At 38.4% G+C, this 13,958-nt stretch overlaps 1 protein-coding gene across 1 annotated transcript in view; it reads right to left on the bottom strand.

The window, feature by feature from the left end:
- The window catches only part of XRCC5 (X-ray repair cross complementing 5), a 96,622-nt gene that overhangs the window by 71,606 nt on the left and 11,058 nt on the right, over nt 1–13,958 (bottom strand). The window contains exons 6-9 of the mRNA XM_047773447.1: nt 11,528–11,719; nt 7,519–7,633; nt 5,620–5,758; nt 2,321–2,433 (exon numbers count right to left, since the gene is read on the bottom strand). Of these exons, the coding sequence (XP_047629403.1) occupies nt 2,321–2,433; nt 5,620–5,758; nt 7,519–7,633; nt 11,528–11,719 (559 nt within the window). The remainder of the gene's footprint in view (nt 1–2,320; nt 2,434–5,619; nt 5,759–7,518; nt 7,634–11,527; nt 11,720–13,958) is intronic.

Raw genomic sequence — 13,958 nt, 5'->3', positions numbered from 1 at the left:
CAATACCTTTTAAAATTGCACCTCAAAAAATCAAATACCTTGGAATACATCTGACCAAGGAGGTAAAGGACTTATATGCCAAGAACTATAAGATATTAATCAAGGAAATTAAAGAAGATGTAAAGAAATGAAAAGATATTCCATGCTCCTGGGTTGGAAAAATTAATACCGTAAAAATGGCTATACTACCCAAAGCAATCTACAGAGTCAATGCGATCCCTATCAAATTACCCATGACATTTTTAACAGAACTACAACAAACAATCCAAAAATTTATATGGAACCACAAAAGACCCAGAATTGCCAAAGCTCTTCTGAAGAACAAAAACCAAGCAGGAGGCATCTCTCTCTCAGACTTCAGGCAATATTACAAAGCCACAGTCATCAAGACAGTGTGGTACTGGTACCAAAACAGACAGACAGACCAATGAAACAGAATAGAGAATACAAAAATAAACCCAGACACCTATGGTCAATTAATCTTTGACAAAGGAGGCAAGAACATACAATGAGAAAAAGTCTTTTCAGCAAGTATTTCTGGGAAACCTGGACAGCTGCATGCAAATCAATGAAACTAGAACACACCCTCACACCATGCACAAAAATAAACTCAAAATGGCTTAAAGACTTAAATATCAGACAAGACACCATCAAAATTCTGGAAGAGAACATAGGCAAAACATTCTCTGACATCAGCCTTACAAATGTTTTCTCAGGTCAGTCTCCCAGAGCAACAGAAATAAAAGCAAAAATAAACCAATGGGACCTCATCAAACTGACAAGCTTTTTCACAGCAAAGGAAACCAAAAAGGAAACAAAGAGACAACTTACAGAATGGGAGAAAATAGTTTCAAATGATACAACTGACAAGGGCCTAATCTCTAAAATATACAAACAACTTATACAACTCAACAGCAAAAAAGCTAACAACCCAATTGAAAGATGGGCAAAGGACCTGAACAGACATTTCTCCAAGGAAGATATACAGATGGCCAACAAGCACTTGAAACAATGCTCAACATCACTGATTATCAGAGAAATGCAAATCAAAACTACCATGAGATACCATCTCACACTAGTCAGAATGGCCATCATTAATATGTCCACAAATAACAAATGCTGGAGGGAGTATGGAGAAAAGGGAACCCTTCTGCACTGTTGGTGGGAATGTTAAGCTGGTACAACCACTATGGAGAACAGTATGGAGGTACCTTAGAAAACTCTACATAGAACTACCATTTGACCCAGCAATTCCACTCTTGGGCATATATCCGGACAAAACTCTACTTAAAAAATACACATGCACCCGCATGTTCATTGCAGCACTAGCCACAATAGCCAAGACATGGAAGCAACCCAAATGTCCACTGATAGATGATTGGATCAGGAAGATGTGCTATATATGCACAAAGGAATACTACTTGGCCATAAAAAAGAACAAAATAATGTCATTTGCAGCAACATGGATGGAACTAGAGACTCTCATCCTGAGTGAAATAAGTCAGAAAGAGAAGGACAAATACCATATGCTATCACTTATATCTGGAATCTAATATACGGCACAAATGAACCTTTCCACAGAAAAGAAAATCACGGACTTGGAGAATAGACTTGTGGTTGCCAAGGGGGAAGGGGAGGGAGTGCGAGGGACTGGGAGCTTGGGGTAAATAGATGCAGAATGTTGCCTTTGGATGCATTCAGCAGTGGGATCCTGCTGTGTAGCACTGGGAACTCTGTCTAGTTAATTATGATGGAACACATAAGGTGAGAAAAAAGAATGTATACATGTATGTGTAACTGGGTCACCATGCTGTACAGTAGAAAAAATATATATATAAATAAATGATTAAAAAATATATATATATGACTTATGAACAAGTTTCACATCCTAGACCTCTTTGGTGAGCAATTAGAAGAAGGGTGACTGGCATAAATAATGATATTCTAATGTCTACGGTCATTCAAAACCAAATTAAATCTTCTCTCCTATAAAACGCTCAAGTATACATTAACAGTTAAAGGAAGCAATACAGTAGCAAAGAACTGGATGCCATTTCTTTAAGGCTACCATGAGCTATGACCAAGAGCAAAGTTAAGTGACTTTTAACTGAACTTATTCTTCCGATTCATGCTGACTTCACTATATCTTGGTTTTTATCTTCAAAAAATCAGCAATACCCTAGATCACATTTTAGAAAAACTGTAAGTGAAATAAATACATATTACAAATAAAAGACCCAACCAAAAGCACACCATCTCAAATAATAATGAGAACAAAGCTCATTTGTTTTGTTTACAAATAGCAGAATAAGCGCTATACCTGAGAAGATCTACAAAATCCCAAAACTGAGAAGCACTTCCCCTCCGATTTATATTTCATTTGTTCCTCATCCACTTTGGAGAAAGGAATGATATCACTCCCATAGCGGAACCCTAGAGAACAAGAGAAGAGCATCTGTTAAGCATATGGGGCCTCATTTTCCTCGAGCTGAAATTGGTCCCAAGCATACATTAACAATACATGCACACTCTGGATTAAGCCTCATATACTGTTCCCTGGAATCAAATTTCTGCCCCTTATGATCAATGGGGAAAAAGAAGCAGCAGATCCACAAACAACATATACAATACAGAAATAATTAAAATCTTGTTACATTTTTAAAAGTAGCATATTCTATAATCTAGTTACCTTAATGATTATCCAGCCTAGAAGAAAGAATGTAGCAAATGCAATGTACTAGTTATACTTCAAAGATAAGCCATGGTTGACTAAAGTACAGTCATGATTTGTAAACACAATAACAAGAACACATTAATTCAGAAACCTGGAGACCCACAGAGAAAAATGCCCACAGGAAATTTTCAGAACAAAATGTTCTCAAAAATGTATGCTGGAGATATACAAATGCCTAATGCAAGAAGCCAAAATTCTTCAATTTAGAAACATTCAACTGATAAGTTGGAAATTTTTCTGCATTTAAATTTATTTTATTTCTGGGTTTGGATTATCTATTTTTTTTCCTTTTAATTACTTAGATTATTCATACAGATGTAGGCTCTTAGCTCCTTAAAAAGACAAAAAACAAAAACAAAAACAAAAACAAAAACTCCAACCCTGTTCTAAGGCCTGTGCTCTATGGAAGGTCAGGTCCTTTCAATGTATAGTCTTGTATGTTTAGTGGGGAGAAGGATCATCAAAATCCAAGGATTCTGACCTTGGGCAAATGGAAAGGAAAAGCACACACATCTTCACTCCAAGAAACAAAGAAGTATGTGTGTCTGGGGGCAAATTCTATGACCTAGTGTTTATTAGTTCCTCTCTCTTTGCTGAGGCCATATATTTAATCAAGAAGTATTTTCACATATGTCTTTTTAAAAAAGCTAATGGAGGAGTTCCCATGGTGGTGCAGTGGTTAACAAATCTGACTAGGAACCATGAGGATTCGGATTCAATCTCTGGCCTTGCTCAGTGGGTTAAGGATCTGGTGTTGCCGTGAGCTGTGGTGTGGGTCACAGACATGGCTGGGATCCTGCGTTGCTGTGGCTCTGGTGTAGGCCAGGGCTATGGCTCTGATTAGACCCCTAGCCTAGGAACCCCCATATGCCATGGGAAAGGCTCAAAAAAAGGCAAAAAGACAAAAAAATAAATAAAAAAAATAAAAAAGCTAATGGAAAGAACATTTCAACAAACTTCAACAAAAAAATTAAGTGGGATATGTATGGCAGATAATTAAAAGTGGTATCTAGGAGTTCCCTTCATGGCTCAGCAGAAACAAATCTGACTAACATCTATGAGAACACAGGTTCGATCCCTGCACTCGCTCAGTGGGTTAAGGCTCAGGCGTTGCCATGAGCTGTGGGTGTTGGCTGCAGATTTGGCTTAGATCTGGCGCTGCTGTGGCTGTAGTGTAGGCCAGCAGCTGTAGCTCCAATTTGATCCCTATCCTGGGCACCTCCATATGCTGCATATGCGGCCCTAAAAAGACAAAAAAAAAAAAAAGTGGTATCTACACCAAACGTTTTTTCAGACATCTAACTTGAATCATTTAACAGTTACCTGAAAATTCTAATGAAAACTGACTTATGTTTTCTGGTTCATCTATTTAAAGGGCAAATCAATAACTCTAACTTTTATTCATGGCAAAAAGTATGGAACAAACTACAACATATAACCATATGCCTTTGTTTGCATATATTAGTTCCTCTGTCTAAGAAAGAGAATGCTATATATTAGGGGGTAGAGAGTAGCAGACAGGCAAAGGAAGTATATGGATAACTACACAAAGGTCAGAAAGAAAAGATGTACATCTCTGCTCTTGACCCGAAACAATGTTGAACTCTTCCTTCTCCTTTGATCCACCAATAAATTTGCTTTTTGCCTAAAATAACCAGAGCTACTTTCTTTGCTTATAACCAAAAGAACTGGCACCCTCCCCTCTAGTCCCTTCTCCCTCTAATCCATTCCATACCCAGATGTCCTATTAATCTTCCTAAAACACAGCTCCAATGATGCTCTGCTCCTCAAAACTACAGACAACTCTATGTTGCTTTCAAAATTAAGCATAAACTCTTCAGTCTATCATTCAAAGCCCTTCTTCAGAACAGTATGTACAAACACAGACGTTGTAGTAGGACAGCCCCCAAGTTAAAATTCTGCTAGTTGCTAACTACATGACCTTGCATACGTCAAGGAAAGACATTCAGCCTCTATTCCCTTAACTGTAAAATGGAAACAAGAGTACCTACTTCACCAGTTTTTGTGAAGATTAAAAGAGAAAATACAGGTTGTATTTTAGATACTACCCTGGAGTATGAATCTGCATATGCCCAACACACCAACCCAACTACTCAGTATCACTGAGAAGGCCCTCTACTTTGCTGGTCTTTTACCCTTAATCACGCTATTCTTTCTATTATGAGCCAGTCATTGTACCAGGATTGAATGACCAGCCAGCAAAGGAGCCTAAGGTCTGAGTCCAAAATTTCTGTTCTCAGCTGTACTACAGTACTGAGTTGACTGAGAGATATTACATTTCTAACTTAACCATCATTTGGTATCTTATCATTTAATTCTTGAACATCCAGACATTCTCAGCCAGTTTCTAAGCCCTCTGGATAGAGATGCCATCTAGGTACACTATATAGATCAAACAGGGATAAATATATGAAGTACAGCTATAAAGATCCTACTGAACATAAAGCAATATAACAAACAGAAAGAATTTTTCTTACCCCCTAAATTACCTTAAGGGAGCCAATCTGGAAGGATATAAGACCTGAAATTGGCACCCAGAAAAATGACCACCCTGGAAGTCAAAGATAAAATAAACACAAAATCTGCTATGGTCACATTAATATTAGCATTCTCCAAGCTAGTAAGTTTCAAACTTTAAAACAAAGTCAAGTACTAAGTCCTGTCCCTTAAGACACTTAAAACCCAGAGAGATGGAATGCCCAAGGGTACACCTGCCTCAGAATCATCCTAACTAAAGGACCTAGTGTCTCATGATCCTTCAAACAGGTGCGTCTCTAAACAAATAGTAATACAAAACCTAGTCGCCTCATATCATCTAGAAGAAAATCTTCTAGACAAAAGTGAAACTCTGATTGACATAATACCTTGAATAGTATCCTCTTTTGGAACTTCAGTTTCATCATCATCATTCAAGCAATAAACTGTTTCTTTTCGTATATCTTCCTTTTTTAGGGTTCTTGCATCCACAGCTGTCCAAGATTGTTTAACTTTCTCCTGTAGAATCTGATTTCCAAAAGAAAAATAAAGAGAAAACAAGGAAAGCTAGGATTCTGATTGACAAAAGATGAACACCTACTATCTCCTCTCCTTTACAGAAAAGAACCCAAAACAATTAATCTAGCTATCCTGTTTTATGGTCTCCTGCCTACTATGGAAGTTTCTGTTTATTTTATAATTCCTTCTACATTTTATTTCCCCCCAGGATAATCCATAAATAAATATTTATATCCGTAGGTATGCCAACACTTTTTATGCAAAACCCTCAGTCTGTCTAGTAAGAGCGAATCTTACATTTTGTTACTATAGTTTTCCAATAAAGAAGAAAGGGAAAGCAGTCTAGCAGTAGAAATAATGGAAAAAAAATGAAAAAAATAAACTATAAAAAAGAAAGGAAGGAGACTCTATTCTCATCCCCATTATGCTAAACCTTGATGGAACCCAAAATAAAGAAGTGTCCCCATGGTTTTCAGGCATGTGGCATGTTTTGGCATTAAGCAAAAAACAACAAAAAAATCTGACTATATAGGACATTTTTTTATATTTTGAACATTTTATATATTTAAAATTTTTATATGTTTATTTTGTATATTTAAGGAAAAAGGCGAGGAGGGTCATGCAGAGGCATGGATCAGAGACATACTCAAATTGGAATTTCATCAAATAATTACCAAGAGCAATTCATTTTGAGAAGTACAAATGTACATATATTACAAAGGGCAATTTCACACTAACAAGTCAATATCTTTTGATATTTCAGAAATGCTACTGCTACCAGATCATTAATAACTGAATTAGATATGACAGAGTTTTCAAAACTCTGAACTTTGGGGTATATCTGTCTTTCTGCTAGAATTCTACAATGACACAACTTAATGCTTTTCATTTTCTTTCTTTAAAAAAGAGTGTGACTTGGGCATCTATCCGGACAAAACTCTACTTAAAAGAGACACATGCACCCACATGTTCATTGCAGCACTATTCACAATAGCCAAGACATGGAAACAACCCAAATGTCCATCGACAGAGGATTGGATTTGGAAGATGTGGTATATATACACAATGGAATACTACTCAGCCATAAAAAAGAATGACATAATGCCATTTGCAGCAACATGGATGGAGCTAGAGACTCTCATACTGAGTGAAATAAGCCAGAAAGACAAAGACAAATACCATATGATATCACTCATAACTGGAATCTAATATCCAGCACAAATGAACATCTCCTTAGAAAAGAAAATCATGGACTTGGAGAAGAGACTTGTGGCTGCCTGATGGGAGGGGGAGGGAGTGGGAGGGATCGGGAGCTTGGGCTTATCAGACACAACTTAGAATAGATTTACAAGGAGACCCTGCTGAATAGCATTGAGACCTTTGTCTAGATACTCATGTTGCAACAGAAGAAAGGCTGGGGGAAAAATGTAATTGTAATGTATACATGTAAGGATAACCTGACCCCCCTGCTGTACAGTGGGAAAAAAAAAAAAGAGTGTGAGAGAAAGGCTGAAACTCATGATTAACCATCAACTGTCAATGGAGAGAAAGAGTATGGAATCAACTTCTATTACAGACAATTCTTAAAACTTCCTCTCCTAGCCTGCCTTTTACATAAAAACTAAATAGAGATGAAATGAACAGGGAGCAGTTAAAAGAAGCAATAATTATGGTTCTGAGTAACCCACACATGAATTGTCAGTTCCTTATATAAGCATTTTTGTCTGCCTGGTAACATTTCTATAAAAAAATGATTACCTACCACTTACCGATTTGTAAGCCACAATCCTTATAGACAAATTGGAGCCAATGGTCAGTTGACAAGGCCAGGGCATGGAATGCTTCTCAATTTTCTTAAAGACGCACAGTTGTTTCAGACTCTCACTTAATAAAGGAAAATGCATGATGAAAGCAACAAATTAAAAATGTTAACCTGTGCTGGATGTTGCATTTAGTTTTCTCAAATGAGAAGTGAGGTGCTGTTGATCATAAAGAGAGGAACAACAGGGGATGGCAAGGGACATTTGTGGCAACCACCAGTGGGGAGAGAGCCAGAATACAAATGAGTTGGCCTAGGAGGAAGGCAAGTGAAAAGGAACCTCTCTATGTTCCCTTATTCAATCTTCTCTTTCAACTCAGCCAGTTGTTCTTAACATTCAGGACCAAGGACAGTGTGAGGCTATCATAAAAGCACATTCATAAAGGAGTCTGCACATACCAACTCCCTGAAAACCAAGGACCTGAGAACTAAAAGCTCTGCTCTAGGATATCAAAGGGTGGGCACGGTCCTATTACGTCACTGTTCACAACTCTATAATTCTTTAGTTAAAAGACATAATAGGTATATACATACAATGAAGAAAAGTGACTCTCCAGGGCATAAAGGAACATAACAGTCTATATTCAGTCTTAAAAGAAAAGCAATTAACTCTAGGTTTCTAACCGGGCAGGGAATGGGAGCTGAGAAGCAGCGAATACAACATGGAGTACTACATCCTTTGAATACGAGGGAAGACCAATTCTATTTTCATCTGATCCCTAATCAAACACAACAACAACAACAACAACAAAATAACAGAAAATTACAAGAGATAGGTGGAATTTGTGATATTCCCTAAGGATTATCTGACGCTGAGTTGTGGACACAAAGGCCTCAAGAGACTCCAATTTTGAGAAATAATTCACAGTGAATAGTAGATATTCTCCCAGACACGGTGCCCCAAAGCTTATGGTACACCTTGGCTTTGGAGTCTCTGGGGAAGGGATGGGTCCGAAACCAGGTCACATGTGTCTCATGGGACACTGCTAGTTTGTGTATGAATCACATATAAAATCATCAAGAGGTTTGGATTCTGTTCCAAAGGAAGTTCTAAAGATCAGCATCTTATAGGTAACACCTGAGAACAACTGGATGAGTTCTGCAGTAGATTTGAACCTCCCCAACTAGAAGTCAAGCCATACTCCCCTAATATCTTCCAGACAAGGACAAGTCTGGTCCAGTGTTGTCCTGTACACTCTGTGCAATGACAGCAGTGTTCTCTTTCTGATTGCACTTGTACCTGTCACTCGAAGGCTAGTGAGCACTTCAAGTCCGGCTAGTGTGACTGAGGGGCTAAATTTTAAATTTTACTTAATTTTAATTATCTTAAATTTTAATTATTATTATTATTTTGTCTTTTGTCTTTTTAGGGCTGAACCCGAGGCACATGAAGGTTCCCAGGCTAGGGGTCTAATCAGAGATGTTGCCGCCAGCCTACGCCAGAGCCACAGCAACATCAGATCTGAGCCACATCTGTGACCTACACCACAGCTCATGGCAATGCGGGATCCTTAATCCATAAGCGAGGCCAGGGATCGAACCTGCAACCTCATGGTTCCTAGTCGGATTCAGTTCTGCTGTGCCACAACGGGAACTCCAATTAATTTAAATTTTATTATTATTATTTTTTCTTTTTAGGGCCCCACTTGCAACATATGGAAGTTCCCAGGCTAGGGGATGAATGAGAACTACAGCTGCTGGCCTACATGACAGCTTGCGGCAATGCCAGATCCTTAACCCACTGAGAGAGGCTAGGGATCAAATCCACATCTTCACAGACACTACACCAGGTTCTTAATCCACTGAGACACAACGGGAAGTCCAAATTTAAATTTAAATAGCTGCGTATGGTTAATGGGTACTACACTGGAGGGCAAAGTTCTGGTCCATACCTTCATGGCAGACCTAAAATCAAAGTAGCTTCGAATTGCTAGGACAATACATAGTACTTTCCCTCCTGACTATATTATAGAAAAATAAGTTTTTTAACAGTGATTTTACTGGCCTATAATTCTTTATGATATCATGGTGAACAAGTTAGCTTAAGACATATATTCCCACATTAGAGCAAGCCATGTCCAAATCTGAAAGAATAACTTGGGACATTTATTTGCAGGTATTGCAATAAGGACACATTCTACAAGAAATGTCACCTTACAGGTTTCTGCACTGGTTCCTTTAACAATACCTTGGGAAATTGAAATTCAATCCAAAATTCCCATTTATCTACAACTTTTCAAAAGTATTATCTATGTTTAAAGAATCAAGAGCATTATAGTCAATTATAGCTCACCAGAAATATTTAAAAATTGTGACTGAGAAGAAAAATTAAAGTAGATATATATTGCAGCTACTCCAAAAAATCTTAATGGTTGAACTATTACTTCAATTGAAGCTTTATTTACTTCAATTAAGAATTCTGCTTAAGGAGTTCCCTTGTGGATCAGTGGGTTAAGGATTCAGTGTTGTCACTGTAGCAGCTCTGGTTACTGCAGTGATACAAGTTTGATACCTGGTCTGGGAACTTCTGCATGCCACAGGTGTACACCCCCTCAAAAAAAAAACCAAACTTTGCTTAAAAGGTCTGTATTTTGTGTATTTATTGATAAACTGGAATTAATTCTTTAACATTAAGTGGTATTATCCCTGAGAATTTGAAACTCCACAAGCCATATTGTTTGGTATTCTATTGCCACTTTTACCTGATCCGGCCTCTCACATAACATACTGTTCTAGGTGTTATGGACCCCTCTCAAGTTCTTTGCTCCAAATAAGCGTATATCCGATTCCAAACAAGAATAACATGGATAGGGAGTTTCTGTCATGGCGCAGCAGAAACGAATCCAACTAGGAACCATGAGGTTTCGGGTTTGGTCCCTGGCCTTGCTCAAGGGATTAGGGATCTGGCGTTGCCATGAGCTATGATGTAGGTAGCAGACAGCTCGGATCCCACATTGCTATGGCTGTGGTGTAGGCCAGCAGCTGTAGCTCTGATTGGACCCCTAGCCTGGGAACCTCCATATGCTGTGGGGGCAGCCCTAAAAAGGGGAAAAAAAAAAAAAAAAAGAATAACGTGGATAAAGGGACAGTTTCTCCCACTGTCTTTAACTGAATGGTTCAAAAAAGCTGTTTGTTTTATTGTTATACAGTACTTCAGGAATTCCACATTTCTTACATAATTTTCCCTTTGTAAAGCCCACATAAAATAAGCAGATTATAAATTCTTTACATTTTGAGTCTTTTGAGGGTTTTTTGTTTGTTTGCCTGACCAAACTACTTTGTGACCAAATAAAAAGCACTATATTATATTATACTGCCTCCTAAAACCTAAATCAAAGGATAAGAGTATATTGAGTATTTTCTTAGATCTGACATCACTTTTTATAATTAAGAATATATTTTTAGGAGTTCCCATCGTGGCTCAGCGATAACAAACCTGAGCAGTATCCATGAGGATGTGGGTTTGATTCACAGCCTTGCTCAGTGGGTTAAGGATCTGGCATTTATTGCCATGAGCTATGGTGTAGATCACAGATGTGGTTCGGATCCCTCATTGCTGTGGCTGTGGCATAGACTGGCAGTTGCAACTGTGATTCGACCCCTAGACCGGAAACCTCCATATGCCACAGGTGTGGCCCCAAAAAGCAAAAAAAAAAATAAACAAGTAAAGAATATATTTTTAGGTGTATGAAAAGGAAGGGTTCAAAAAACATGCCCCAAGCTTGGCATCAAGAAGAAATCTACCACCTCATCTTTCATAATTTGACTTGTTAAATTTTTCATGGTATCTAAAAGGAGGACTAGAAACTGGTGTACCATTTCTTCAATAAAAACTGGGATATTAAAGAATACTGCCAATTCAAGAGAGACAGAAAAGGAAAAACATTATGGAACCCTCTGATAACAAAAGAAATTACTATGCTTAAAATTGAAGTTGTAAATAATGTTTCACTTCTTACCTAAAGGAATATATTTCATCCAGCCCATCTTCACCTTCTAGAGACATCATCACCTTTTTCACCATCTGAATACCTTCTTTTTGCTGCTCAGTAATTCCTTTCAGAGGAAAGGAGGGTCCATGGTGGTCTGGGCGCAAGCTGCTGTCTCTTCTGTCCCCAGTTCCATCTTGCTTGCCAATTGGGAAAGGCAAACTATCAGGGAAAGATCAGCAGCAGGTTAAGACAAGCTCTGAAGCCAAATCATAAGCTGGATTCTAATCCTTTGACTGTCACTCTGTGAGGAAATGGCCATGTCAGTCAACATCTCTGAGCTTTACATTTCTCAACTGTCAAATGGCACCTATCTACCTTATTCAATATTCTATCATTTTCAAGTGACTGAAGCCTCCTTTGATTTGGCTTTTATGGGAGAAATGTATTGACTTACATAACCAAATAACTGAAAGGGCAGGGTTGCACATGGCCTTAGGATGACACGACCCAGTTTTAAAGGCCACAAAGATTATGTGGCCTCTCACTTTCTACACCCATATTTCATCTTTGTCTGCCTTTATGTCAGCTTTGCTCTCTCAGACTGCTCCTCCACATTGCTTCTGAACACACTCAAGCTCATAGGGCCCAACCCCACTACCAAAGAGGAACTGAGGGTTTAACCCTCTATTCTCCGATTCAAAAACCCAGGAATCAGTGGGGGCCAGATCTATCTAGAAGATGTCCACTCTCATCCAAGCCATGAGGTTTCCTCAAAAAAGTCTCAGTGATGATATTCTAGGCAGACAAAAATAAATAAATAAATGCCCATTAATGAGCTCTCAAAATATCAGTATGTATGTAAAATTCTCAAAACCCAAATAATGTTGTTATTATTATTTTAGAAGAGAATTCCTATACACATATCAGTTAATTGCCAAAAATAAGTAAAATCAATTTTGTTCTGGTGTTTCACTCTAGTCATTTGACTGAAACGAAGCTAAAACTACCCTGGGATTACCAGTCATGGGAATATTCAATAATCAAAATGCAAATCGAAAAGTAAGCCAACTAAACACATTTGTTGATAACACACTATACGGCACTCCATAAATTCTGTCATGTAAACAATCTCAATGCATCCTGACACAGTAGGTAGAGAGAGATTTCTATCTCCATTTTCTAAAAAGAAACTAAGCTACAGAGATGAAATAATCTGGCCAAAGCTACAAAGCTAGTAAGTGGTGGAGCAAAGAGTCATATCACCTTACTTTGTTCCTGGAACCCAAGCATTACTGTTGTTCATTCCAATGTCATCATTTTATCTGCTATCGTTAAAACAGAGCTTCCTGGAGTTTCCGTCGTGGCTCAGTGGAAAACGAATCTGACTAGTATCCATGAGGATGCAGGTTCGATCCCTAGCCTCGCTCAATGGGTTAAGGATCTGGCCTTGCTGTGAGCTGTGGTGTAGGTCACAGATATGGCTTGGATCTGGCATGGCTGTGGCTGTGATGCAGGCCAGTGGCTACAGCTCCGATTCGACCCCTGGCCTGGGAACCTCAATATGCCACATATGTGGCCCTAAAAAGACAAAAAAATAAAATAAAACACAAAAAACAAAGACAGAGCTTCCTGTTTACATTCTTTCCTACATATTCTTAGCACGACAGATGTGCGTGTTCTGTGTTACATGCACAAGAGCTTCCAAGGAACAAGATATGGTACACTGAGTTTGCATCAGGCTATTGCTGCTTCCATAGCATCAACCACAAAGAAAGGATGGATAACATGATACTGAAGGGTCAGGAAGTTTCCTGGAAAAAGAAGTTACAATAACAGTTCTTTCTACCCTGCATTAAACCATAAATAAATTTTCTTAGTAGTTAGTAGAAGAAACTAAAAACTAGGTCCAAGGAACAAGCCCGCTTAGAACAGTGCTTCTTCAGTCTACTGGTATTTTTCAGTCCAACAATAATAATCAGTTATACACGGGATTCATCAGACAATAAAACCAAAAATTCTACTTTGTATGTTAGAGGTTTATAGCAAAGGACCCAAGGAAAAAACCATAACCAGCCAAATAACAAGTAAGTGGAAGAGAAGGCTATGTTCCCTCTTCAGCCCTCTCTACGGTATTGCTCACACACACAAAAGCAGCCCTTTCCAGTGACACTGACAGAAGCACAGAATGCTTCACCCATGTAAAGGCATCCCAGATTGTGAAGAGGGAACAGAAGCCAAACTGGGCTTCTGGAGTGCTGAGAAAACCTCAAATGATAAGAAGAGAAGAGTCACTTAAAAAGCACTTAATTTCTCTGAAGTACCATCTTAACAAGTATCAGTTTAATGGATTATTCTGAACTATTTTTCCACAGGTCTGCAGAAAGGAATGCCCCTCAGCAGGCTTAAGAGGTACATACATGCAAGAGAGGTTCTTAATTCCCTGTGGAAGGCATTTTAA

Source organism: Phacochoerus africanus, chromosome 3 (assembly GCF_016906955.1).
Source record: "Phacochoerus africanus isolate WHEZ1 chromosome 3, ROS_Pafr_v1, whole genome shotgun sequence".
Lineage (NCBI taxonomy): Eukaryota > Metazoa > Chordata > Mammalia > Artiodactyla > Suidae > Phacochoerus > Phacochoerus africanus.
The sequence above is the reverse complement of the archived record's forward strand: the minus strand, read 5'-3'. Positions and strand labels throughout refer to the sequence as shown.